Source organism: Barbus barbus, assembly GCF_936440315.1.
Source record: "Barbus barbus genome assembly, chromosome: 25".
NCBI lineage: Eukaryota > Metazoa > Chordata > Actinopteri > Cypriniformes > Cyprinidae > Barbus > Barbus barbus.
In genome coordinates, this window is record NC_136753.1 from 21,339,717 (window position 1) to 21,357,968 (window position 18,252).

Consider the following 18,252-nt stretch of genomic DNA (forward strand, 5'->3'; position numbering starts at 1 on the left):
CTCCAGTCTTCAGTGTCACATAATCGTTCAGAAATCATTCCAATATGCTAATTTGGAGTTTAGTTATTAATCATGGTTCTCCTTCTTAATGTTAAAACAGTTTCTGCTGCTTAATATTTTGTGGAACCTTTTTTTCAGGATTATTTGATGAATAGAATGTTCAAAAGAAGAGTGTTTATTTGAAATGAAATCTTTTGTAACGTTATATATGTTTTACTGTCACTTTTGACCAATTGATTGCATATTTGCTGAATTATTTAGTCATTTAGCAGACGCTTTTATCCAAAGAGACTTTCAAATGAGGACAATAGAAGCAATCAAAACCAACAAATGAGCAATAATATGCAAATGCGAATTAATTTTCTATTAAACACAGACACAAACCCCAAAGATTTGAATGGTAGTACATCGTGGTGTCTGCTTAAAAAGCAGCACAACTGTTTTCAACATTTATAATAAGAAATGCTTTTTGAGCAGCAATTCAGCATATTTTGAAGGATCGTGTGTCATTGAAGACTGGAGTAATGAAAATTCAGCTTTGTATCACAGGAATAAATTATATTTTAAAATATATTACAATAGAAACGTTATTTTAAATTGTAATATTTAACAATATCAGTGTTTTATTCTATTTTTGAGCACCTAAATGCAGCCTTGGTTGAGTTTAAGAGACTTCATTAAAATGTTTAAAGATAATGTTTACAAACTTTCAACTAGTACTGTATGTGAGACACACACACACACACACACACACACACACACACACACACACACACACACACACATCATAAGTCTAGATAATTGTCTTCAGGGGTCTACACAGAATAAGTACATTTGCATAAATGTAACAAATGATGTAGTCAGGTTTTAAATGTGAGCTTTTAATTTTTTTCAGCATGGGTGGAAAATTGTATAAACATTTTACAGTAGTCATAACATTTCTGCTCTCTGTAACGTGGACTAGTAACTCATCTGCTTGGGACAACAAATCAGGCTATTTCTTTTATTGTTTTGACACATGAAAATACTAGTAATCAAATCCAGATACTTGTGGATTTCTGTAAATTCGCTTTTAGAAAACCGAGAACTTTTTCTTTAGCCGATTTCAGATGTAAATATTTGCATTCAAAATATTTGATGTTTAAAAAAAATCCACAAGAAATGTTTGCCACAAAGTAAATCTCCTCCAAAGACATTAATCCCAGTGCTGGGAGGCTTTGTGGATACAGCCAGGCTGTGCCCAATGCTTCATTTGTTCACTAAACATGAGAGTGAAAACATGGAACAGAAAAAATGATTAGTTGTTTGATGCAGGCAAAGTGCTGGACGTCCTTCTCCCCCCAAGGAGATGTGAACATTTTGACATTAGAGCAGTGATTCTCCATTTCAAGGGTTCAGAATGGATCCATCTGAAAGTAAACACTCAGAATCTCCCTAGAATTTTCTGCCATGCTGTTTGGAACCGTTTTAGGCTTTAGTGGTGCCAGACTGAGATGCTTGTTGGCTGTGCAGCTGCTGAAGCTTCATATTCATGACTTCCACAACAGCTGTTGGAGGCAGAGGAAACTCTTATTTAATGCATTTACGATTTGTGCAGGGGTTTTGTAAACAAATAAATATATGTAAGTGAAATCACCTTGTTTCATAGCATGTTTTTCTTGAAGGGCAGGCTGAATTTTCTCAATTTGTTTCGTAAGGAAGTCGATTTTGCGCTTAAAGAACTCTTTGCCATTCTCTACATTCTGAAAAGACAAAAAATAGTGAGATTTATTTGGTAATGTTTTCAAACTATTATAGAGATGGGCAAAATCTTCGCTCACCTTCTCCACAAAATAACCTGTTCCGACATCCACTAAGACATGATCCACATCATTCAGTTTTCCAGGCACATACATCTGCAATAAGCGGTTAAGGGAATATCTTATCTGAGATTAATACAAATGAATTTTTGAGGGTCTGATGATGGATTGATACTTTCTGAGATAACATTAATCAATCATCACTCAGCTGAGCTGTTGAAAGGATACAGAACTGGTGAGTGGGACAAGTAGTTCTTTTCCTGAGGAGGGAAAAAAGTTAAATGAATTCAGTGAACAGACTAGATTTTGCTAAAAATGTAACAGTGGAATAAATCAATTTATTTTAAATGAGCATCATATAAAGTATAGCAGTAATACTCACCTTCATTGCTTTTGTTAAGTACATTCAAACTGTCTCTGGCCTCCACATATTTAGTTTGGACGACTTTCAACTGAGCTATGGATGATGACAGGAACTCTGTTTCCTAGAAAACAAATTAGTGTCATTTTGTTTGTTAACATGGCTTTGAAAAAACGCAGTTTACTAGAATTTTTTTATTCTGTGCAGATTTGTCCCATCCTAAAAAAAAACAATTTTTCTGTATTTATACTAAAAATACACAAGGAATAATTTTCCTCATTATATACACGTTAAGAATGTTTAAAGGAAAAGTTCTTAAAAAGTCATTCTGTCATAATTTACTTAATTAAGGTAAGGCAGAATGATTTGATACAAATGATTGAGTCACCATTCAGTTTCATTCCATTCTATGCAAATGAATGGTGACTGTGGCTGTCATTCTGTACATCATTTTGGGTTTCATGGAAGTAATACGGATTTATAAGAACAAGAATGTTTGTGTATAATGACAGAATATTGAAATGTGTCTTTAGTATGGCTTTAATGGTTACAGAGCACAACCAGCAGCACGCGTACAGACAGCATGACAGCCGCCTCGAGCACTTCACTAAACCACGGACTGATTAAATCAGCGCATATTGCCATACAAAATGAAATGAGGAAATTATTGTATTTATAACACAATTTACCTGATCAAGCTGAGTTTTCAGACCTTCTAATTGGGGAAGAGACAATTCAGTTAGATTCACCGCCATGTTGACAATAGAATAGGGTGAGGAAAGCTTCCGGGTCAACCGGACACAACAGGAAGGACTTTTAGCAACGGTTTTGCATTTCAATTAACATCATTCAACAGTATTTTAAAACCAAATGCAAAAAATAATCATTCAAACACTCTGTAAAACTCACAAATATTCTTGATGGCATTTTGTCTTTAACAATGTCAGATAAAAGACTGGATTCACCCTGTAACACCATAATGCATCAAGTATTTTACTCTTATCAAAGTCCCTTTCAGTACATGGTATTTTGCCAAAATTTTAAAGCAAGATTGTACAACAAAAGTAATGTGGATTTTAAATACACTTATTTATGGATGCCCAAAATGAGAGGTGAATCAAAGAAACCAAGGTCAATAATTTAAAAACATAAATTAGTTTCAAAATCTAATTAATCTTCCAATTAATATTTTTATTTTCTCACATGCATCTCTGGGCCTGCTCCTGCACTCATATCAGAGAAACATCTGAGGCATGAAATTTAGATCCCCCATGTCCTCTGAAACCACAGTCCTTGACTGTCTGAAGTAACAGGCTTCATTGTTTATGGTCCTTGCTGCTGGAACAGCCTGTAAGTTTATCTATTATTGCTAACACTTGCCCTGTTCACATGGTTTTCCCCTATTTGTACTCTTTAATTCTTTAATGTAGTTCCTTCACGTCTAATACACCATATCAAGTTGAAATAACCACCACTCTCAAAAACATGCTATAAAATCACTTTATTTTAAAGCGGTTTAGAATTTGATATAACTTAAAACAGGAAATAAAAATATACAAGAACTTATACGTCAAAAACAAATGGGAGTTAAAATACTTAAAACATCTTGAGGTGACTAAATTATCAACTGCAACCACATAACAATATGGCAAACACTTTGAGCTTGTGGCATAGGCACAGGTTAGATTTAGTCCTAGATCTTCTAGATTCATTTTCATATAGGCAGAGCTTTTTATTGCAAACAAGCCCTGAGATTGGTTATATTATACCTTAAATAACCTGAGTATATACCTGAGTTGCATTTACACATTTAAAAAAAAATATATATATATAAAAAATAAAAAAAAAATCACTATATTAGCTGTGAATAATACAAGTTCAAATTTAAAATCTGGGCTAGTGAATATATACAGGCAAACCATATGCAATGGGTGCAGCACCAATTATGTGTTTTAAATGTGTGGCGTTACGAGATTGTGTTAAATGCTGAAGAAGGGAGGAGCCAGAACCAGCAGAGAGCCAGGATTGGAGCAGAGCTGATGTGAAACGATCTAAATCACGATCCGTCACGTCCCAAAGGTTACCGAGCACTAATGGGCTGGTGAAGAGACAAAGAACCATATTTAATGATAAAGCAGTTCATAACACAAAATATATTCATACATGGATGGATACTTTACCATCCTGCGGTCAAGTAGCTGAGGATGATTCCTGTTCCCTCCTGGTGGCCAAGTACACTGAGAGCAGCACTACTGCAGCCAAACAGAAGAGCTACTGCCCGCACTGGCCCTTTCAAAACCCTCTGAGCATCCAGAAAGCGGGCTCCTGCTCCATGTCCTATGTAACTACATAGAGGTACAAATACACCTAGTCAGACACAAACCACTTTATATTTCATCAATGATTTTCGAAATAAATAATAGCAACTCTTTGCAGTTTCACTCACATGTAGAGGTCTTTGGTGGTCACAGCCTCTTGTAGTTTATTTGGGTCTGGAGCAATTCCACAAACCCCCTGCCACACTTGCTCACTGGCCAATCACAGACAGGGATGACAAATTGTAAACAGGTCCAGTTACATAACAGAAACATGTGGCTGTCAGTGTGTTAGTGCACATTTTGTGAACTTACCCAGTAAACCATTCTTTAAAGCGATTCTCAGTGTCAGGCAGATTTCTATCTGGGTTTAGCACATAGTAAACTTTCTTTGGGTTCACGCCACAGGACAGAACACAACTTGAATCCATCTGAGAAAAGAGAGACAAACAATTCACATTAAAGAAACACTTCATGCTAAATATAATAAAAGTTCTGGATAACACGAGGGTGAGTAAATTTTAACAAAATATGATATATTTGTCTTTTAATGGAATTGAATGAGGGATTGCTGAGCTTCAAAGGTAAGAACAAAAATATTCAAAAATTGTTCGTAGTTCATTTTGGCTTTTGGGTTACTGCTCTGTGACCAAAAAAAGTTTGATTCCAACAGGTTTCCTTCATCATACTAACAACTTTTATGAATTTAAGCCTAAATACAACTACCAGAAGTAAAAAGCTAAAGTTAGGCTACAAATAAACCAGGGCACCAACACAAAGCAAGTTGGTGTTGGAAAGTCAGAATAGTCTGCAAGAGTGTGAGTTTCCAACACAAAAGCTTTTTAAAAATCTGCAGGGTATTGCTGATTTATTTTGTGTTGTAAAATAAAATGTAAAAAATATTGAGCTTGTGTTAACCACAGACCTTATTTCAGGCATTGAACCAAAAACCCATGCATAAAAAAGTCAGAACAATGAAACCGTTGACTCACTGCAATGGCACTATATAGAAATAGACAATTTTAAATTAACCTATGCCATAGCTCTCAAATCTCTTTGTGTCCTGCCAAGTTTTTGATATCAAATATCACGTGATTATCACAAATAGAAAAACCCCCCCAACAATTCTGCAAAATATCTCCTTTGTGTTCCATGGAAGCCAAAGATTTAGAATTCTGAATGATTGGTGAACAAACTCAAAGTAAAATTCTGCACATGTTGTGCTTGTACTGAGTAGGGTATACACCTCTTTCAGATGACTGTGTCCAAGCACTGCATGTAATGAAGGCATGCGAGTGACAGAACGAGACTTCAGACAAGTGATGTTCTCCCAAGGCAACCTCTGCAAGAACTGTAGAAACACAAAATGTTCAGTATATGGACTCGGCTCAAATAATTGAATTGCCTTGCAGAATAATGACGGTGTACTTTGTCTAAGATGAGAACAGTATGTCCCTTTGGCTCCTCCCTTCCTCTCAGTTCAGTCACACCACCCTGCAGAAGCCTCAGTAAGTCCTTGTCCTGCTGACCCATCCCCTCCACAAGGCACTGCAGGTCTGGCAGGGACAGGAGTGGAGATGCTGAGAAAATCACCTTCAGAGAAAAAGTAGTATTGAGAAAGTGTTACAGGTGGGAATGTGTGATGATCTAGTACAGGTGCAAAGAGATGCCACATACCTTAAGAATGTCCTGCGTCATCTTTGTTCCTTTCAGTACCTTTTGGAAGCACTTCACCTGAACTTCAAGCTCAGGGTCAGAAGTCAAAGGCAGGAGTAGAGTTCGCCACACCCCTAAAGCCTCTTCCATCTCTTCTAACATTTTCTGATGGACAAATAAAGACTCACACTGAGTATCCAACATCCTTCCTTCTGCATGAATCATTTTCTAATTGTCAAAGATCGTGTCTCACCTCCACACGAGCATCCAAAGCCTTCCTTCCTTCCCACCACTGTGATTTCTCAGCCACTGTGCTCACTTCCTTTTGCCCCTTCAACACTCCATCCATTTCTTCCAACAGCACAGCAACAGAGCGCTAAAAATAAAGGCAAATTGTTTGTGCAAACATCTCCCCAATGTGAAAAGATGATCTTAATGTTTTAATAAACCAAAGTAGTGAAAGCATCAGCACACAAATATATCTGTACCTTTCTGTCTGCAGTAGGGATTCGAACAGTGATTGGGGTAGAGCCACGCTCCAGTCGGGTCAAAAGAATAGTGTTGCCAATTTCATCAGGATACACGCCCGTGAGCGACAGCATGCACACCGTTATTCCTAGAGTAAAAATACAGCAAATTTAAATGGTTGGCTGTTTGGCGTTTTAAACCCACACCAGCATCTTTGACTATTTTTATGGTAAGTCACAAGCTGAGAGAGTATAAAAGAGCAATTTAAAAACCTGTATAAATGGTGAACTATCAGGTTTTTAAAATTTGCCTTGGATAAAAGCAAATATGGAGTTTTTTTCAAGAGTGCTTGCAAAGTAATATAATTTCCTTCAACCAGCACTTTCATCAAAATTAAATCATTCTGTATCATTCATACAACACATATCAACAGGGCCAAATATTACCATACATTTTCTTACCACTATGAAACTATTTTGCAAATGTTTTATTACACCGCATACTTGACACAGACAGTGCTTTCAGCACAGCTGTTACCTGCTGGCAGATCTTTCAGCTGCTGCGTGAACTGCTGACAGTGTGTCTGTGGGAACTGTGTTGGGTGTGAGGAGGTGAAGGAAAAAATCTGCTCCAGCGCAGAGAGTTTCTGAGACTGTGTTGCCCCAGACTTCTCCTCCAGACTCAGAGCCCCAAGACCTTCTGCTACATCATTACACGATTTCTTTAGCTTCCTACAGACACAGACAGAGAGAAGAGGTTCTATTCCTCGTGAAATGCCTATTCTTCTGTCAAAATGTCTGCATTTCATGCTAACTGACATACCTGAACTGGCTAACCACATGACGGGTCATGTGGTGGCGAGTGGACACACTCAGCGACTGAGCATGTAGCATTGCAGTAGTGATAGGATCCGTCTGGCCGAGTGACTGAGCGAGCAGTGAGCAGATGTGGGGAAAAAGAGAGGGAGGTGGGAAATGGTGGAGGAGGAGCCACGAGGAACGCAGGTACGACTGGACTGCCTCTACTGACAGGTCAGCTAAATATGAAATAAAAGAAATACATTTATATAGTAATCAAGACACTCAACTCTGACAGCCCTAAATAGCAAGAACCTAAAAACAAAATTCTTTTTTTACAGACACCCTAACACCCATTCAGTTTTTTTTAACATTTTTGCTTATGCTCACCAAGGCTGCATTTATGTGATCAAAAATACAGTAAATATAATAAAATTGTAAAATATTACAAAAGTGCTGCTTAATATTTTTGTGAAAACCTTATTCTTTGTTGATTACAAGGTTCAAAATAACAGCATTTACTTAAAACAGATATCTTTTGTAACATTATGACTTTGTCACTCTTGATCAATTTAATGCATCCTTGCTGAATGAAAGTATTCAATATTCTTTTTACTGACCCCTAACTTTTAAAAAGTAGTGCACACTGTATTTACCTAGGGGTGTAGATGCATGTGGTAGGGTTGTGTGAGATCCATTTCTTCTAAGCTCACCGAAACACTCTCGTCCAACATCTGCAGCCAGATCTCTCCTCAAGACCTCACAATCAGCATCTGGGCTGCCTAGAACCACATATACACACAATTTAGCCAAATGAGAATTAGTCAAATGAGCAATAAAATTATATCAGTTTTGTTCTACAAACACACCTGTGTCATTTTTCTCTGTGTCAGACCCTCTGAGCTCCTCCAGGCTGATATCCAAAAGAATCTCATTATCCTCTTTAATCATCCTCATCTTCTCAGGTTCCTCTGTGGTCTCTGAACTTTGACTCTTTTTTGGTCGCCCTCTGCGTGTGCGTGTCTGGGAGGCTAAGCCAGTTTCTTCCTCAGAAGAGAGGCAGCTGGTAGAGGCTGTGCTTTTCTTAGTGGTCCGTGTGCGTCGGGGAGGTTCTGGTTCTACAGTGGGGTTCACAACTTTTGCATCACTAGGAATGGAGTTCAGGGCTGGTTTCAGGGTGCGAGATGCTTTGGAGTTGGAGGCATTCCTCTTTTTTTCTGACTTTTCCACTACAGTAGGACGTGCAGCTTCAGTGTCACTTTCATCACTGAACTCAACCTAAGAGAGAGAGCAGATGTAATAAATTCACTAATCAATTATGATATGAAGATATCTTCTAAAAATGTCTGTGAAACCACCGGGCCAAACCTTGAAGCGAGAGCGCTTGGTTCGTTTAGGCGCAGCTGGCACAATCACAGGTTCCTCCTCGGCAGGAGAAGAATCTTTGTAAACTTCGAATGACCCCTTTGGGACAGTTTTTGACTTCGCAATCCCACGATGGCTGGCAGATGGGGGTACTGAGGGTGTAAAGTTGACAGAAATTTCAGGGACCTCATCAGTGAAGTCAAAGGCTCTTAAGTCACCAATGCCAGAGCTAGAGGAGACAGATTTGGGCCGGCATGTCCTTGTTGCTTTGGGTGTTTTGAAAACCATGGAAGATTTTGTGAAGGTAATTTTGGGCACCAAGTCCTTAGGTTTCTTAGGAACTACAGAGGACTCTTTGGTTTTTCTGCTTTCCTGCTCTGCAGATGCACTCTTCATGTCAGGGTGACATTTAGCACCTTTCTCTGGAAGAGTTGTGTCAGAAACAGGGCTCTTGGATCGATGCTTTGATTCAGTTTTGAGTTTTAATTGTGGTTTAACCTTCAGTGGATTCCAACCCCATACAGAAGAAAACAGTTCTTCGGGGGCACACTGTTTCTTCATGGCCAATGCCAAACAGCAGGCCACAGCTTTAGCCCCCAGCAGAGCAGCTCTGATGGGCCCAAGCTCTGGTGTCAATGTCTCTTTGGGTGTCACTGCCTCCAATCCTGCCTCTATTTCCTCCCACAGGACTGTAGTCTTCTTGTTGTCTCCTGTTCTAAGGAGCTGAAGCACAGCACCCAAATGCACTTTGCCTTGTTCGACCTGTAGCAGGGACAGACATAGTCCAGTTGACTTTTTAGAGGACATAAGTGCTGCCAAACTGTTTTGGAGCTTAGCTGCAACACTATGGCAGCGTTTCCTGGCATATTGGCGTAGTCGGCGAGAACGCTCAAGGTCTGTCTGGAGGTCTGCCTGGAATAGTGCCCAGTGGATACTGACTCGAGCCACACTGAGCTCACTGCAGCAGGGACAGGAGCAGGTGTCTGCGTGGGTCAGACACGATAGCACATGCTGGCGTTTGGGCTTCAGAGGGGGAGATGCTCCTTGGCTTCCTAATCGAGACATGGTCTCCACAGGCTCCTTGAGAAGGGCGCGAGAACTGAGGATTCCACTCAGATCATCATCTTCCTCTGGAGTGTGACCAGAGGAAGAAGGGGCAGCTGGCCGACCTTTGCGTGGTTTTATTTTAACCTCAGATTTCTGTTGCCGTCCCTGGCCAAAATCTATAAGCAGGGGAGATGAAAGCGTAATAAATACTTTGTTTTTAAAATTACTGCCTAGAAGTTTAAATACATAAATACATTTTGATCATTTATAAAGAAATTTTTACAAAAATAAAAAATACAAAAATCACTCAAAACAAATTTATATCATATACTTATACATAACCCTAAAATAATGTTTCAAAACACCTTTCTGTTCCACCTTGCATATAAAAATCAATAACAATGGGTTCAAGTGGTCTTGTCTTGGTGATTCTGTGTGGACCTTTCACAGAGAAAAATTTGAATGTCTCTGATTGCATCTTTACCTGTGCAGAGATCAAGTAAGTTTCTAACTTGCTCCAGGTCCAAACTACTAGCTTCATTCGCTCCCTTCATCAACTCCAGTTCTGCTTTCAACACTAACAGCTCAGTGCAGCTATAAAACAAAATAACATGCGATTACAAGTGATCAAACAATTTGTCTGGCATCCCAGCAGAACATTCAACCCTACTTGTGGACCTCTCACATTCACAGATATGGAGTATGTACTCACTGGCTGAGTGTCTGCAGTTTGGTGGCAAGTTTGAGAGCCTCTAGACACTGAGCTTTAGCTTCATGAACAGCCCCACTGCTGCTCCTCACAATCACCATCCTTTCGGAGCACACTAGCACCTCACTCAGCAACAGCCACTTAAATACAACACTGTCTCCTACAGAGAGAAAACACATCAAGTTGAAAATAACCAAGAATAATTTTTAGGTAGACAAATCTGTTTAGAAATGGTTACAGCTTGTTGTACCTTGATCAACAAAGCGTGTGTCTGTGTTTGGTCCAGGGACTCCATAAAACCCATTGCCCAGCAACATCATCACCAGGCTGCACAAAAGCTTTAACCCTTCATATTGAGCCGTGTCTGGAGTCTTCAGACCTACAACACACAATTCATAAATTTAATCCTGCATATATACATATTTATTAAGTTGTTCAAAAACACATTCAGCACCATTCAAAAGTTTGGGATCAGTAATTTAACAACATTTATGCAGCAAGAACACATTATAAAATATTTTGATTTCAAATGAATGTTTTCTGTATATAACGGTTTTCAACACAATAATATGAAATATAACTTGTGCACCAAGATATTAGAATGATTTCTGAAGGATCATGTTACCCTGAAGGCTGGAGTAATAGCTGCTGCAAATTCAGATATGTCATCACAATAATAAATTGCACTTTAAAATATAAACATTATAATAATTGTAATAATGTAATAATATATTGTAATAATTTTACAGTGTTACTGTTGATTATGAAAAGCTATATTAAAATGCAATATTATTGTTTTTACTGTATTTTTGGTCAAATAAATGCAGCTGTGATGAGCAAGACAGGCATCTTTCAAAACAAACATTTTTTGACCCCAAACAAAGTCCAACATGAATTTAAATTAATTCAAGAAATAAGAAAATGTTATATTTCCTTTTTTAAAAACCAAGCAATTTTCTTTCCTAGCTCTAATAAAAGCTCATGCAATTTAATGTGTGAGCTTAAACATGATAACCGTTTTGTTTGTGGTACCTAAATGTGTAATGTGTAAATTATATGAGAGCTAACCATGCTGAGTGATGCTCTGACGAAGCTGTGAGTCCAAAGTCTGTGTGTCCAGACTCAAGTATTCACTAGCTGTCTGCAGTGCTCGTGCCCTGAGCAGGTACCAGCTCTTAGAATGATGCTGAGCAGACTCCTTTATCACCTCAATCAGGCAGCACACACCACACTCCACCTGAGAGAGAAAGAGAGAGAGAGACCAGTGCTTCTGTGAGCAAGTATACAAAGAGTATAAATGACAAGAGTCTACTCCTGAATTAAATTGACTAACTAGTCCATAAAAGGTTATATGAACAAGCATTACCTGTCCTAATGCATAGTGTATCTGTGCTTTCTGCAGCATAGCAAGCATGGATATAACAGATGTGCCCTCGGAGCTTGGGACAGAGGTTAAAATCTGTTCTGCTTTTTCTAACTCCACCTGAAACATACAGATACAGTTCTGGTGTAAATAACATGTTAAGAGCACAGAGGTACAGTGTAAACAATTCATTCACCTGTGCAAGCTGAGGAGAGCCCAGATACAGCAAAATCCTGGCAGATTGGCAAAAGGCATTTGCACTATTCTGGGCATCGCCGAGGCTACGGAAAAGGGCAGCAGCGAGCTGATATCCCTCCAGGGCTTGCAGGTGCTAACAGAGACAATCGTTATTCAACATGAGTGTCAAATACTTCTCTCTTGGTTATGAGTTTGAGTAAACTGATGTTACAGAGAGATGTAGGTGTGTAGTCTTACTTTGCCCATAAGATTGTAGAGGGCAGCCATCAATGTCATGGAAGAAGCAGAGAGTTTAGGGTCTCTAACTGCAGGCACAGACCCCTTGAGCAGACTCCGCCACAGAGACAAACATCTGTCCAAAGGCTTACTCAGCTCTGAAAAACACATGATTCAACCACATTAGATTATCCCATAAAGCAGTGCTTCTCAAATCTCTTCTGGTGTCTGCATTCGGCATTTGAGTGTATGACTTACTGCTTTGAGCTTGTAGATTGAAGCGTAGTCCATCATAGACTAACTGGCTTTCTTGTGATTTCTGTTTATCTTCATACTCCAGATCATTAGTGGGAACAGGATCCATATTCATATCTATTTTATTCTCCTCCTGCACTGCACGCAATCGTTTTTCTGTGTCCACAGCCTGTGTCATGCCAAATGAAAATAAATGGACTTTTTTACAGTATGTACATTATGGTTCAAAAGTTTGGGGTCAGTAAAATTGTTAAATCTTTTTGAACATTTTGCTTTGAAAATAGAATCTGTAGATTCTATCTGTAATGTACATTGTGAAGCTACTGACCTCCTGCAGGTTGGTCTCAAGAGTGCAGATGTAGAGCCACAGGGAGGCGTGTGCCTTCTCATCCATCAGCCTATCAGCATTCTCTGCCGTCTCTGGCTCCAAATCCAGCAACCTCAAAGCCTCGTGGGTGAAGTCAACTGCTGAGCTGATTACCAAGATCAAAAAGATCTTAAGTCCTTTATATATATTTTTTTTTCTCTGATTCAAATAAGAGAAAAGCAGAAAAAGTCTTTAAAACAAATACGGTCCTGTGGTCATGTTTACCCACCAGTCAGTCTGTTGGCTGAAGTCCTGATAGCACACAACCTGTGCCATCTCACACAAATATGTTGCCCGTCTCAGTGTGTGAGGGGTTTCTTCATGGCAGATATCCAAGAGGTCACAGAGTGTGTTGTAGCGCTCCTGGGCTGTGTCCCCAGTCTGTTCTTTATACAAACGCAATTCCTCTTCTAATAAACACATCATCACCTCCTCATCCGTTATTGCTTCTCCCAACCCATCCCTCAGAGTCCTGACCCCAAAAAATAATCAGCACATTCAATCACACTAAAACATTAGTACATCAGAAACCCTTTTCAATTAGCTTAGTTTAAGCTACCTTAGACGTGTGTCGTCCTCTCCTGCTCGGGCAGCATCACACTTGGTTTTGACCCACAGCGAGACAGGTTCTGCAAAATGATCCAAAATCTGTTTGCCCAAAACCTGAATCCAGCGCACAATCCAGTCCAGAGCCCGCTCCAACTGACCCCCACGCCGGCTGCACTGCACTGTCAGCATGAAACAACGGTTGACCTGAAACATCCACATAATATATCTAGAGTTCAGAGGCATATATTGACATACAGCTGTATAGAACATATATTCAAATAATCATAATAGAGCAGATAACACACATACAAGATACTTGACTTCAAGGGCCAAATTAGTCACAAAATGTCACTATTATAATGCTCATTTTTATTTATTCCTAATCCCAAACAAAGTTAACAAATGACATGGGGAAACTGTAGTTCTTACCCTATCCACGGGAAGAGAGGGTGGGCAGTCCTTACACAGCTCCTGACACACAATCACAGCCAAACCAAAGGCTCCCTCATGCAGCTTCCTGTTAAACAGCTCATACACCACATTATTCACTGCACACACTACAAGAAAAAAACAAAGACAAATTACTATAGAATTTAATTTGTGCGCACAACTTTGGGGTCTGTAAGATTTTTTGTAAAATAAATTAATATTTAGATTCAGCAAGGACACACTAAATTGAACAAAAGTGACAAACGTACAACTTACATTGTTACAAAATGTCTTTCAAACAAATGCTGTTTTTGTAAACGTTCTATTAATCAAAGAATCTTAAAGCGAAAGAGAATCTTAATATTCCACAAAATATTAAGCATTATTAAATGTTTTCAACTTTGACAAGAATTGTTTCTTGAGCACCAAATCAGTATATTAGAAAGATTTCTGATGTGACATTGGCATATTGGCTGCTTTACTATCACAGGAATAACATTAAACATTACATTTTAAAATATATTAAAATAGGAAACAGTCATTTTAAAATGGTAAACATTTCACAAGAATACAGTTTTACATTTAATAGGCTAAATCTTACAGACCTTAAAGTCTTGAAATGTATCTACAATGGCTTCAAACACAACTCATCCGATAAAAGTTCAGCATGCAGACTTCAGGCAGATGTACCTGCTTTAAACAAGAAATTGTCATTGTCGAGTGTCCGCAGTTCAGTAAGCATCCGTCCTGCCGTCGCCTGGCAGTACAACAGCACTCTGTCCAGAGCATCGCCCGCAGTCACCTTTGGACATAAATGTTAAATGAAGGATATGAATGTGAAACATCTAGCTGATCATAAAACTTAATCATGGTTGCAAGACAGTTTAGCATATTACCTGAGATGCATGAAGACTATCATACATGCTAATGAAGCCCTGGTAAAAACTGAAACAAAGCGAGTACTGCACCTGCTGTGAAAATGAGTCCTGAAACACAAACTCAAGCCTTTAATAAATTCATATCCCAAGCAAGTATTATTGAGTACCAGTTAATTAATATATAATCTTACTTTTTGCTGTGTGAGCAGAAGTTCCTGATATTCTTCCAAAAATGAAAAGCAAGCCAGCAATGTAGTTACGTCCATCCCTTTACACTGACCAGCTTCCATCACCCAAACAACCAGCTGACAAGCCTCTAATACGGCATGAGACTCTGCGGCCGACATGGAACGGGGCAGCCCCCTGAGGGAACGTGCACATTCAGTGAAAGCCTTACTGCTTTCACCTCCCAAGCTTAACGCACTCTGCAGCTGCACTGCGTGATCTGCAAGGCTCAAAGCCGAACGCAGACCCACGGGACCATCAACACCCTCCAGAGCACCATGTAACAGTCCAACAGCCTCGGCTGAAAACCGACTCTTGCAGAGCAGTTTACAAACCTTAAACACCACCTCACACCACACTGCTAGCGAGAGACATGTCAGTGCAGAGTCCTGCGGATTGATTAAAGAGCTGATGTACAGTTCTCGTAATTCAGAGGATAGAAAACTCACATCATCATGAGTAAAACCACCACAAGATCGTTCATATTTTACTACTGCTTCTTCTACGAACAGAGGAACTTTAGATGGAAAAGAGGCCGAGCTGGACCCCTGTTCTAGGACTTTGAAAGTTAAAGCTTGAAGCTGACAGTGAAGTCTGTCCCGTGGAAGGAGGGTGGAACCACTCGCTGTGTTGGACAGGAGACCGTTCCACAGCACTACGAAGCAATTCCGCACCAGAACATGGAAGTCATCTGTCTGTTGACAAAAAACAAATATATGAGATTTACAGACAAGCATCTTGACATATGGACACATTTTATTACATTCAAAAGAAATCAAACTGTCTCCAAGGTTACCACAATTTTTGATCAAGGATGGAATTTTTTTTTTTTTTTTTTTTATGTTTTGACCATAGCTTTTTTTGTTAACTAAAACTACAATATTAGAAAAAAATGTTAATTAAAGCTGAAATAAAATAAAATATAAACATTGGATGAAAATTACAAAGAAAATAAAAAAGTTGTCTTGAAATTTAGCAAATTTGTCTTAGATGGCTTGAAATAAACAACTAAAATTTTAATAAAATTTAAATAAAACAAAGTGAAACATATAGATGGAAAGCATGCAATTATGTCATACACGTTTGAAAATACAAGGGTTGAATGACTATTTATTAACTCTAGGTTAACGTTACTGAATTAAAAGTATATTTCATGATCATCAGCTATACACTTAGACATTTTTTATCATTAACTAAAACTAAAATATTAGAAACATTTTTGTTAATAAAAAAAAAAAGCTTAAATAAAATAAACTATAAATACTGGATGAAAATTACAAAGAAAATAAGTGTTATCTTGAAATTTGTCTTGCCAAATAACTAAAATAAGTTCACGCTGACAGACTAAAATTTGCTTGAAATAAATACAAAATTTAACTAAAATTTTAAGAAAATAAAGTGAAAGCTAAATAGTAATATTAAAATAAAAATATTACCAAAACAGAATAAAATTGCCAAAATATTAAAATAAAAAAACAAAAAAGAAAATATAAAAAAGGCTAATTCAAAATAATAAAATCTATAATGGAATATAAATAACACCGGTCATAACCTTGGGAAAACTGTCATGAAGCACACTGTACCTCTGCAGACAAACGCTTTAGTCTTCTATACATAAGTTGGCCCAATCGACAAGCAGGGCCGTGAGCTCCAAGACTGGTGACTTTCTGTAGGATGTGGAACACAATTTTTTCAAGATAAAATGGGTTGCTCTGCATTCCTGACTCCTCGAGTGAATCAAAACCTTGGACGGCCAGTTCCACCAACTCCACTATCTTCTCCTGATGGGCAGGGTCCAGAGTCCCACTGCCCAGCCGCTGGTTGCAAGCCCGGATGATACGATCGCACATTGTCCGACCATATGAACCAAAGCCATCATCCACATGTTTCTGCAACAAAAGAAAATAAGAAAATAAACCCAGGCTTTAGCTTATTGGAAACTGTTCCCAATCTCACATGTACATAGAAATCCATTTTTACTTTAAGCTCGTCGTAAAGAACTACAGTGTCCTTTACACAAGATAACTGCTGGACGTACTCCTCTGTTCTCAAGCACTTCATTATCACTGTTGTGACTGTAAAGCAAATAGATATCAGATTTAGTGACATGACATATACATACACACAAACATATAACGTTACAGGCAAAATACGCAATTGTGTAACGTTAAATTTGAAAAGATACGTTCTGGATGACAATCTACTTTGAATTAACGTTACTGTATTAAAAGTATGTCCCATGATCATCAACTATGCGGTCTTGTACACTTTGAAATTTAAACTAACATGTTAGCTTGCTAGCTTAGGCCAGCCTTAACCCACAATCCGTGTAAACATATCAAACAAACCTGTTAGCCTGCCTCCACCATGCTAAGTTAAACGGTCAATTATAGAGGAACAGCGATATTATTTTAGTGTTGTGAATTGCGTTCATGTATTTATATAATTAATGTGGTTAAATAAAGATAAAATTAGTTATCATTTCCACTCGCACTTCGCCGTTATTTGGATGACAGCAGCGGAAAGCACTGACGTCGCGCACTTGTTTAAAATATCGCAAAGCCTATCGGGAAACTTCAGACGTCCCGGAAGTGAAGCTAATTTACTATGGGTACTGTAGTTTTTAGAATTCGAGTCGTGATCAGAGCCCTGTGATGAATTTAAGAAACAGAGTGTGACCTGCTAATTTAACTAAAATTAAACGATGAAAGAATAAAACATTTTTTGAAATTATGAATGGCACTTTTATTATTGAAGCAAAAGCAAAACAATTACATTGTTAAAGGTTTTGGAATAAAGCTGTTCAGGTCATACCTCCAACATAACTCGAAGTCACTGTTTAAAAAAAACAATTTAAGCTGTAAATTAAATTGTAAATTTTAACCCTTGTGCACCCTTATGGACATTTTTGTCCATTTTAGTTTTTATATATATATATATATATATATAATTTTGCCTGTGTTAATGCTAGCTGCATAAATTTTGGCTCAGGTGTGTTTTTTATTGGAATTTTAATATTCCACCCTCATTTCCTTTAATAAATCTATTTTACACTAGGTACACAAAATTGTTACACTCAGTGCCTTTTGGACAAAAATGACCCAATTGAAACCCATTAAAACTGCTATTTTTAATCGCAGTGCCGTTTAACTGTAAAACCATGCAATTTTTGTTAATAGGCTTTCATTCTGTTGGCAAGGCTTCAAAATGATTTTTTTTGACCAGATGGTGCCATTTTTTCATGTTTGGTCTATA

At 38.2% G+C, this 18,252-nt stretch overlaps 2 protein-coding genes across 2 annotated transcripts; both read right to left on the bottom strand.

The window, feature by feature from the left end:
• Nucleotides 1-861: 861 nt before the first annotated feature.
• On the bottom strand, nt 862-2,978 carry LOC306844721 (prefoldin subunit 5-like). Its single transcript, XM_079377072.1, has 6 exons — nt 2,850-2,978; nt 2,182-2,284; nt 2,028-2,059; nt 1,821-1,895; nt 1,637-1,742; nt 862-1,547 (listed from the first exon to the last, which is right to left on the bottom strand). The coding sequence occupies exons 1-6, from the start codon at nt 2,913-2,915 to the stop codon at nt 1,468-1,470; spliced, it is 462 nt and encodes a 153-aa protein (XP_079233198.1). The 5' UTR covers nt 2,916-2,978; the 3' UTR covers nt 862-1,467.
• A 1,078-nt stretch (nt 2,979-4,056) lies between these two features.
• LOC306844691 (separin-like) lies at nt 4,057-17,562 on the bottom strand (the record flags this gene model as incomplete). Its single annotated transcript, XM_079377006.1, has 32 exons — nt 17,346-17,562; nt 16,978-17,072; nt 16,581-16,886; nt 14,964-15,692; nt 14,791-14,880; nt 14,585-14,696; nt 13,895-14,022; nt 13,476-13,669; nt 13,146-13,388; nt 12,878-13,022; nt 12,553-12,718; nt 12,316-12,452; nt 12,077-12,211; nt 11,884-12,000; nt 11,586-11,754; nt 10,768-10,896; nt 10,521-10,677; nt 10,293-10,402; nt 8,765-9,984; nt 8,266-8,674; nt 8,053-8,178; nt 7,422-7,635; nt 7,137-7,330; nt 6,620-6,747; nt 6,385-6,507; nt 6,153-6,296; nt 5,904-6,068; nt 5,722-5,826; nt 4,791-4,906; nt 4,607-4,690; nt 4,341-4,505; nt 4,057-4,258 (listed from the first exon to the last, which is right to left on the bottom strand). The coding sequence occupies exons 2-32, from the start codon at nt 17,056-17,058 to the stop codon at nt 4,057-4,059; spliced, it is 6,543 nt and encodes a 2,180-aa protein (XP_079233132.1). The 5' UTR covers nt 17,059-17,072; nt 17,346-17,562.
• Between the last annotated feature and the right edge of the window lie 690 nt (nt 17,563-18,252).